At 49.0% G+C, this 10,037-nt stretch overlaps 2 protein-coding genes and 1 long non-coding RNA gene across 4 annotated transcripts in view; 2 read left to right on the plus strand and 1 right to left on the minus strand.

The window, feature by feature from the left end:
* Positions 1-10,037, plus strand: part of BBLN (bublin coiled coil protein) — a 95,221-nt gene that overhangs the window by 82,668 nt on the left and 2,516 nt on the right. The window contains exon 2 of one of the 2 annotated variants that reach the window (XM_068211367.1): positions 7,987-8,085. In XM_068211367.1, the coding sequence (XP_068067468.1) occupies positions 7,998-8,085 (88 nt within the window). In that variant the 5' untranslated portion in view covers positions 7,987-7,997. The remainder of the gene's footprint in view (positions 1-7,986; positions 8,086-10,037) is intronic. The other variant, XM_068211365.1, reaches the window with a different exon arrangement.
* On the minus strand, positions 1,875-6,486 carry PTGES2 (prostaglandin E synthase 2). The gene is made up of 7 exons (XM_068211341.1): positions 6,247-6,486; positions 5,123-5,317; positions 4,957-5,012; positions 4,202-4,354; positions 3,463-3,663; positions 3,034-3,151; positions 1,875-2,643 (listed from the first exon to the last, which is right to left on the minus strand). Exons 1-7 carry the CDS (start codon positions 6,460-6,462, stop codon positions 2,515-2,517), a joined length of 1,068 nt encoding a protein of 355 aa, XP_068067442.1. The 5' UTR covers positions 6,463-6,486; the 3' UTR covers positions 1,875-2,514.
* Positions 2,643-3,185, plus strand: LOC137486230 (uncharacterized). Its single transcript, XR_011005620.1, has 2 exons — positions 2,643-2,801; positions 2,973-3,185. It is a non-coding gene; the product is annotated as an uncharacterized lncRNA (long non-coding RNA).

A 10,037-nucleotide genomic window follows, 5' to 3' on the forward strand; every position in this document is an offset into this window, starting at 1 on the left:
CAGAAATGGGCAGGTATGAAAAGAGGATGAAATAACTGGATTAGTAAGTCAGTTTTCTTGGCGTTGCCTTTGAGTTTTACCGTCTTAAAGGTGATACCAGAATTGTGTACACAGCCACTTTTACTGTAAACTGTTAACCAGAACTGTGTGCAGTTCTGGCCGTCCCCAACACAAGGACATGGAAATGTTGGAGGAGACCACGAAGTTGATAAGGGGACTGGAGCACCTTCCCTGTGAAGACAGGCTGAGAGAGTTGGGGCTGTTCAGCCTGGAAAACAGAAAGGTCGTGTGGAAAGCTCAGAGCACCTTCCAGGATCTGAAGGGGGCTACAGGAAGGCCAGAGAGGTACTCCTCATCAGGAACTGAAGTGATAGGACGAGGTGAAAATTGAAAGAGGGGAAATTTATGTTAGATATTAGGGAGAAATTCTTCCCTGTGAGGGTGGTGAGACACAGGCACAAGTTGTGCCCCCCCACAGGGGGGCTGTGGATGCCCCAGTCCTGGCAGTGCTCAAGGCCAGGTTGGGTAAGGCCTTGAGCACCTGTCTAGTGGAAGGTGTCCCTGCCCATGGCAGGGGAGGTTGGGAGTAAATGATCTTTAAGGTCCATTCCAATCCCTTCACAATCTGACTCCATAAGAGGTGATACAAAATCCTGAAACAATCTTTATTTAATGTAATATTATTGGCATGTTAGTGTTAGGGATATTCATCTTGAGAGGACTGATTCACATAGCACAGCACAGCAAGGAGAAGTGGAATCACTGAGCCCTTGGTGCTCCAGATCCTCATTTAACATGAAAAGCTCTTCCTCCCTCTCAGGTTGAGGTGGATGCTGAAATTATCATCAAGGGTTTCTTCAACCTCCTGTTTATGCATGCTCAATATAATTCTTTAAAAGAACACTGCCTGATGATACTGTGGAACATAAGTTTCAGTACAGAACAGTTTAAAGAAATACAAGCCAGAGTAGCCACGCAGCCATTTGTACTGTAAACATTTTCTTTCTCCCTTCAATGTCAGATCATAACTGAATTGGGAATCAGTCCTCAATTCAGAAAAAAGCCAAACCTCTATCACCACCATTGTTATAACCTCCTTGAACACACACTGGGCAAGCACTTGTATTACAGACCAACTTCAGCTGCACCTGAAATTTCACAACAAATCAGATTCCCTGAAACCTGCCTGTTCTTCCAGGGAAACAGAGCTTGAGCAGAGTGGTAATTAAGGATACTTGGGCTGTGCAGAGGATCACTCACATTTGAACCTGCATTGTCTCTTGCTATGACAAATATGGTTTCTGCAGCTAGAGAGGGACTTTGACAAGGGGCAGTGGCTTCCCACTGACAGAGAACAGGGTTACCTGGGATGTTACAAAAAAATTCTCCCCTGTGAGGATGGGGAGGTGCTGGCACAGCTTGCCCAAAGAAGCTGTGCCTGTCCCATCCCTAGAAATGTTCAAGGTCAGGTTGGACAGGGCTTGGAGCAACCTGGTCTAATGGAAGGTGTCCCTGGCTATGGCAGGGGTTGGAACAAGATGGTTTTTAAGGTCCCTTCCAACCCAAACCATTCTATGATTCTACCCAGCACAACTCAGAAGACTTAGCTGCAGGTACAGCTCCTAATCTGACTGCCACATCAGCAAATCCTTTGTTACTCTTGCATGACAGAAACATCTAGAGATCCCCTGGCCATGCAGATGGCTCTTAATCCTCCTTTTCCTAAAACAAGAACAAACTGATCTTCAGGGATATTCCAGAGAGATCTCATGCAAGACAAGCCTTTCCAATAACTGCTCTGCATTTGTGATTTCAGTGTAGGCCATGTTCTTTGGGTGTAAAGGGTAAGGTAAGAACTCAGATCTCACAAAGGGGACAGAATAAAGCCAGCCTTTATCCTTGCAGACCGTACAGAATCAAATCCTGAGAGAACCGTTTACATGAAGAGTGAAAGCAGATGCCTTGCTAAGCGCAGCCTCGCTGCTGTCAGAGGAAGGGTGTCTTCTCCAGCACGGCAGATTCCTCCAGTTCCCTTAGCACTAGGTTTACAAGATTCTATTGCAGGAAATACTGTCACTTAAAAACCAGTATCCAGTTCTCAGTCAGGAAAACACTTCAGGTGACATGGATGAGTAGCAGAAGACAGCCTGAGGCAAAAGCTGGTCAGGCCTACCACATCTGACACAGCCATAACAGCAGCCAAGAGCATCTTGCTTTTACAGCAGCCTGCTCTGAGGATGTCTCTTGTCTGAAAGAAGCCTTTTTGCTGCATTCTCCAGTTCAGAGCATCTCCTTTCCAGCAGCATCCAAAATCCCTTTCTTGTACCTGTCCCCATCCTTCAACAAACACCCAAGCTGGACTGTTCTCTCACAGCGACTTGATGTTCTGAGCAGGGTGGTCTCTGTGCCCACGTGTCAGTCCATTAGGTGTGACCAGTCAACTCTAAAAATAAAAGCCATTTCTTCTGAAGTTTTCACCATGCAAGTACTTCAGGGAGGCAGTTGCAGCTGGCATCAGATTGCAACTCCAGTTTTTTCAATGACTTCTTCCATGCGCTGGTACCAAGGTTGAATATTGGTGTGAACCATCATGTCATCAAAGGCTTCCAGCCCTTCCATGACCCGGAGTACCCCGTACACTGCCTGTGCAGAGCAGAGAGGTCAGAACAACACTGAAAAAGCAGTGGACAACAGCTTAGGGTACAACAAGTGTCTCAAGAGCCAAGCCAGTATGGCTTGTCCTTCTGTCCTGCCATCTGATCCATCCTTCTGATTAGCAAGGAGGAGTGAATGGCAGAAAGGTAATTAAGAATATGCATGTTTTTTCCATGAGGAAACAGTAAGGAAGGATCAGGATCTACGTGCAGTTATGGGGAAGTACCCACCATGTGGGATCTGTATTACTGCACAAAGGACAGTGTATCTCATGTAGCTCAACTTCTCTGCCTGTATTTGTATTAAGGATTTTACAGAGATGAGCAGCAGGATAATTTGTGATCCACCTGACAATAACCACAGCGATGAAGCCCTTACCAGGTCAGCGAGGTTTGGCTGGTTCCCACCCATGAACAGTCGATTTTTGCCAACAGCTTTCACCCACTTGTTAACTGCTTCATACAAATCTTCTCGGACATCATCTCGAAGCTGGTGTCTGCATAAAGAGAAGAATCTGTTTGAAGACACAAGTTTGTTTCTTTCTTTAACCTTCTATCACCTCTCACCTTAGGGGCTGGTCTTGGTTTGCAAGTAAGGGCAGTATTTCAGAGTGAAGAGGCAGTCAGTAATTAAATAGTGGATGAGTAAAGGGGTTCAGTACCTCCAGTTACAGAAGTACAGTTGTTACTCATAGAGCATTAAATGGTTCAGTTTAAAACTCTGAGGTTCTGCCCTTTGACAGCTGGAGTTCACAGCTAAGGAGGTGCTATTTCTCCTCTTGTGGACTTGGTGCTTAGTGATACCAACCTTTTCTTCAGCCTCTTGCTTACGAAGAACATGGCAACAGCCCCCACGTATTTGGCAAAGAGACCTTCCAAGGTGCCAAACTTCCCCTCACGGACAATGTAATCAAAAGATGCCAAGGCTTCTTTGGGGGTGCGGTACACATTGGGGGAGATTAGGTGAACAAGCCAATCATCTGCCCATTTTCTCCACTTCATTTCTTCCCTACGAGCAGTCAAAAGAAAGTTTTCAATGAATGAGGTTAATACAGATAGAAGGGCGACAGGAGGCAGGATCACAGTTGCTCTAGCCAGAGATCCTTCCAAGGTCAAACACTCTTACCCAGGTACTCTGCTGACCTCTCTAAAATGCACTCAGCATCGTTATCTTTGGCAAGGCTCCTCCAATCTCAAACTGAATTCAAGACTAAGATAGAGTGTTAAGTTCTCTGCCCAATATGAGAAATAAAGCAGGAAGGGAAACTTTCCCTCAATAGCATTCCTCTGTGGCACAAAGGAAAGGCCAAGAAGGAAAGTCAAGGTAGCTGAAGGCCTGTGACCATGGTGGTGGTAACTAGGTGGTAACAGCTTTGTTTTAAATTATCTAACAAACACAGCTAACCAACTAATGAGGCTTGAAATACTAACAGGAGTGTGACAAGACTTGTCAGCCCTAGTGGGATTTTACATCTACATCAACCCTGAGTGCATATGGAGCAGGCTGTGACCCTACTTGGATAGCTCAGAAACTGAAGAGCACTTACACTCTCACTTCTTTGACAGGATAGACTCTCTTGGTCTCCTTCTCATCCAGCATGAGCCAGTATTTATTCTCATACTCAAGCACCTCCTTGCCTTGCTCAGTCACTGTTTTAACAGCTGGATAAAAGGACACGATTTCTTCTAAGCTATTCCTCCTGTGAAAAGAAACACAGTTAGCACTGATCTGGCTCTTACAAAAAAGGAGCAAGAGCAAAGGCCAGATTGAAAGATACTTTTAGAATAATACATTTTATAGTGTGTAAGTGCACAATGTTCCAGATTCTATTTGAAAAAAAAAAAGAGACTGGAACAGCTACTTGCAAATAACTATTATTAGTGCACATACCTTTGTCTGTGGCAGAACAGAAGTTTCTGCAGGCATAAAACTTCCTACCATTCTCAAGCAGACCTAAAGGACAGGCCATAGGCACAGCAATGCCATTTCATTCTAGATATTATAACTGGCTAATTGTAAGCTCAGTTCCAGGACTAACACTAGTCCATATTTAAGTAGGTTTTGTGCAAACAGAATCTCACAGATGAGAAAGTGCTTCTGAAAGGTACAAGCTTTGCTTTACATCACACACATCACAACATATACAGGCACCATCCATATTATCACAGCCAGGCTCAGGTCACCCAGAGCTTCAGAGCCTGAGGTCAGCAAGAGACTTATGGCACACTCAGAGTCTTCTAAATCTCTACTTAACCTGGGCCCTCCACATTCAACTCTTCTCTCATCACCCTGTTTTCTTACCTGGAAACAAGATAGGTCTTTATTGCACTGATGATCACCGAGGAGTCGTTCAATTGCTGAAAAACAGGATTAAAGCAACCATTTAAAAGAAACAGGTTAAATTGAAAAGGAAATTCTTCAAAACCTTTTCCCCTGCATGCTGAGGCTCCAACACAGAGAGACTTACCAGAGGGCTCCCAGCATTGGCTAGCAGGATGGGCACCTTTCTGTAGGAAGAGAATTTAATCTCTTTCCTCATGATTGGGTTCACTTCCACAATTTCATAGGGTAGTCCATGATAATCGAGAAAAGCTCGGACTTTGCTGCAGAAAGGACACGTTTTATACTGGTAGAGAGTGAGCTGCAGGCTCCCTGCAGGCAGCTGGGGAAGAAAGAGAACAGAAGGTTCCATTTCCTGCTAAAAACATAAACACTACCTTCCTTCCACCCTTATTTCTGTCCTTAATGTTCTGACCTTCAGTGTCAACATCTGATCATGAGCCTATCTTGGCTATCAGATGCTTTCTTTAAATGGCATCAAATATTTAATTATTCACCATCCATTGGGACCAAGAACCTGTTTCTCTACACATCTATTTAATGTGCTGAAAACTCCTATTCACAGCCAGGAGAAAAAAAAAAAAGTTAAATCCAGACAGTTTACCCCTTTATGGTTTCTATTCTGTAAAACAGAATTTTACAGAAAAACACAACCATTTGCAGTAATATTCAAATAAACAAAAACAATGCCTTTACAAGACAATCCCAGCCCCACAACAGCCTCTTGTGAGGCCACAAGGTGGGGAGAGCAGAGTTTGCATTTGATTTTAGGCACGTGTCTGCCCAAATTCACATTCCTGGGATTAACCAACCTGGGCACAAGTGGGACAAGGCAAGGAAAGCCCAGGGCCACTGGAACATCAGCTAAGGGATGTTTTGCAAAGCTGCTACACCTCAGCAGCCTGACAGGCCGTGCCAATCATTCCTCACACAATAAAGAACAAATGCAGCCACCCCGCTTTGTTTCTCATTTACACTTTACTGGGTTACAGAACCCTGCGAGGGTGCTGCGAAAAAGCAACAACAGAAAAAGCTCCACACCCCCAAGGAAGCCCCTCACTGACAGCTCCTCAAGGAATGCTCTGCCAGGGGCCTCCCGGACCATTTTAAGCTCTTCCCTCACTCAAACCGGGGCAGAAGGAGCCGCTCGGTCCGCGGGGAGCCGCTGTCCCCGGGGGTGCTCTGCCGCCGCAGCGGGGTCCCCGCAGGCCTCGGGGAGGGCACGGCGGGGATCAGGGGAGCCGGCGTTACCTCAGCGGCCGAGTGCTCCCGCAGGCGCTGCCGCGCCGCCAGGCACAGCCCGGCGCTGCCGCCCAGCGCGAATGCAGCGCCCAGCACCAGGCGGCCGCCGCCGCCGCTGCCTCCCCGTCCCGCCGCGGTGCCGAAGGCTCGTCCCGGGGCCCGCAGCCGCCAGGCTGGCGGCAACAGCAGCGCTCCGACCCGGCAGACACGGCCGGCACCCGCCATCTTCGGCTGAGGGCGGGCGGAGAGCGGCCGCTCCGCCCCGGGCACCGCGGCACCGCCCCGGCACGGCCGCGGCTCGGGGCTCGGGGCTCGGGGCTCGGGCACGGCAGCTCCGCGCCCCGCTGAGGGCACACCCCGCACGGGGCACTCCGCACGGGGCGGACCCGCTGCCCTGCAATTATCAAATCTGAGAACACACCAGAGTCTAAAGTGGGAGGAAAAGAATCAGTTAAAGGGTGAGGGAACTGGGCCTGTTCAGCCGCGAGAAAAGGCAGCTGAGGGGATTTAATCGATGTCTGTCGGTGTCTGCAGAGAGGGGGCACAGAATGGTGCCGAGCAATAGAACAAGAGGAACTGGCAGGAACTGGTGCACCAAAAGTTCCACCAGAACGTGAGGGAAAACTTCCTTCCTGTGCAGTGACCGAGCCCTGAACAGGTTCCCCAGAGTGGGTCTGGAGTCTTCCTCACTGCGGGTATTCCAGAACTGTCTGGACACAATCCTGTGCTGTGTGCGCTGGGGTGACCCTGCTTGAGCAGGAAGGTGACACCAGATGACCCGTTGTGATCCCTTCCAACCTGATCCCTTCTGGATTCTGTGGTTCTCTGCCCAGTGGGGCTGTGGAGGCTGACCAGCACATACCCACAATGCAAGTGCACATCTTCACACTGAGATGTTTCATTAACCTGTGGTTACATCCATTAATTACACTTATATTCAATTCCCCTATTTGGGGTGCAACACGAGCCTGACTCTGCAGCAGGGTTATTTACCCACAGAAAGGAGAGGTGGCTGCAATGTCAAGTGAGGACACGACCTTTTCTTTCGTCTTTGTCCCAAATACCCAGTTAATAACAGAATAATTGATCTCAGGAGCACTGCTTGAATCAATGTTCTAATTGTGGGTTATTTTCATCCCAGTGTCTTCTCTCCCGGGAATGAAAACACCACCCAGCGATGAGATCTCCTCATCTAGGTGACTGAGGTGTGGCTGATACCAGGCCAAAGACACGGAAGGGCAAAGTGAATCGCGCGCGTTGCTTTAGGGAAGGAGTGTGAAGGTGACCTGAGGCTGGTTCAAGCCGCTCAGTGGACGAAGCAGAGCTGGAGACAGGGCTGGAGCTGGGAATTCAGCAGCAGAGCCCTAGCCGGGACGGGATGGCCCGCACGGACAGAATGCAGCTTTATCCATACGGAGCATCACTTGTGTTGGGAGAGGAGCGCTTAGTGCTGATGGTGGCCCCTAAGCGGGGGAGTTCGGGAGGACCTGAGGACACTTGGGGAGGGCAAGGACACAGCCTAGCGCCGAGCACGTATTTGGGAAAAATCCCCGAGGCGCGGGGAACGCGGCGCGGACCCGGGGACCGCCCCTGCCCAGCGCCGCCCGCCCGCGCGCCTGCGCCCCGCGCCCTCCGCGCTAACCACAGAGATGGCCGCAGCGCCGGCCTGCGTGACGCGCAAGGCGCCCTGCCCTGCCATTGGCTGAGGGCCCCGCGCGTGCACGGGCGCGCCGTGCGGGGGGCGCCGAGGCGCGGGCGGGATGTCGGGGCCCAACGGAGACCCGCACGTGTTGGGCGGCGGCACCGGCGACGACGGCGATGAGGGCGGGGACACCTTCGAGGAGGAAGGTGCGTGGGGGAGAGCGGGGCCGCCATCTCGGAGGGGATCCCGTGGCGCAGGATGGCCTGGTCCCGTGGGCTGCGGGTGGCAGAGCGCAGGTGTGTCCAGATGTGCTCAGGTGTGCCCAGGTGTTCTGATGGGAGCGGTGCCCAATGCCAGAGATGCACCCGCTGCACGGCAGTGGGGCTGAGGGGCTGCAGGATTTGATTCCCACCCAGCCATGGGGTACCGAGCACTTACGTGTTGCCCTAGGATGGATTTTTTTTTATTTTGTGCCTTTGCTGGTGTACGGGATGCGGATATCAGGAAAGAGGATGTTCGGGTTTCGAAACCACAGGGCAGATCACGTGGGCAGATCTGGGAGAAGTAGTTACGCGTGGAAAAACAGAATTTAATGCAGCTTGGCAAATTCCACTTTGGGGCATTTCTGCAGTGCCTGGGTATACCGCTCCTGATAGTGCCCTGCCCGGTTAGAACCAGCCCACGGAGAAAGTGAGACAACAGGGGAGCAGTAATGTGGACACAGAGATCACCCTTAAAACTGGAATTCTTTCAGAGTAAGCACTTGGCTACTCTTCTGTTGAAAACGGCAGAGTTGGGTTCTGCTGTTTCCCAAAACATTCCCAGATGTGACCCACACAGGTGATTTTAGGAATTATATCTGGGATCTAGCTGCAGTGACAGGACAATCATTTCTGCCCTGAAACACCCCAGGAGCATTCACTGCTTTGCACCATCACAGTGATTTGTATTTAATATTTTTTGAAGAGCCAAGATTGGATGTGATGGAGAAAGTCACTAAACTGGATCTACATCCTAATTAACTGGGCTTTGTGTGCAGTAGCTGGTAATAAAAGGCTGCAGCTATTTCCTGGTCTAGTGGGGCTGAGGCTGTGGATCTTTTCCTTCATCTCAAGTAGGAAATTTGATTTTTGTCAACTATTCTTATAAGAATGTAGAGGAGTTAATGCAATTTCCATACTCCTGCTCAGTGTTTCCAATAGGGACATGGTTATGTTCCCACAAAAATCCACCAAGCTTGCAACTAATGGAAAACAATCAAATGAAAGGTTTTTGCAGCTTATTTTTAAATGATTATTTTTTTTTCATTTCCCAAAGCTGCAGAAATTATATAACCTACATTTGAGTTTTAGGCATGGAGAAAATTAGGCTTCTGCTGTGATTACAGACTTCTTGCCAAGTTGATTAATGTCCCTTGCCAGAAGTAGTTACCATGTCTGCTTGGAATCTGCTCGCCATTTCACTGGAATATGGTGCATCACATTGAAGAGCTGTAACTCACGTACCTTGAAACATGCTGATAGTTTGAAAAATACTGATATCTGGCCACCTTTTTGGAAAGCATGTGTTTGTGGGATTGATTTTTAAATGCAAGAACACCATCAGTGCTCTCGCTCGTAATGCCACCTCTATGTAAACCTACAAGGCCAAACGTTTATTGATGAGCTCAAACGCAACATTACACAATTCTCCAAAGAATTAAAGGCTGCAATTAAAGGCAACACTCTGAACAGCTCCAAAGTGGTTATAAGAAAAGGAGGACAATTCTGTTTTTATAATGAGACTTCTTAGCTATTAATAATGCAAATTACTTAAATATTTAAATATTCACAGTTCCTTTTAAAGCTGCTGGAAATGGCAGTGCCAGGACCTGGTGTGCTGGGGCACCAGGACACCCTGGCAAAAGGGCAGCTGAGAGAGGCAGAGCTGGTCTGGGGGATTTCAGCACAGCCTGACCCTCCTAGGGTGCCCAGAGCACATCCTCATGCTCTTTCCATGTGCTTCAGCTGAGCCCAGCGTTCCAGGGACTGTGAGTATCACACAGGGCTCAGAGGAGCTGGGTAGAGAGAAGCCAGCCCCAGCCCATGGGGTGTGGGCTTGTCCCACCCACACAGGCATCCTTCCCTGTCCTGCAGCCCATGATACTCACAAACATCAG

The sequence above is a fragment of the Anomalospiza imberbis genome, chromosome 21 (assembly GCF_031753505.1).
Source record: "Anomalospiza imberbis isolate Cuckoo-Finch-1a 21T00152 chromosome 21, ASM3175350v1, whole genome shotgun sequence".
NCBI lineage: Eukaryota > Metazoa > Chordata > Aves > Passeriformes > Viduidae > Anomalospiza > Anomalospiza imberbis.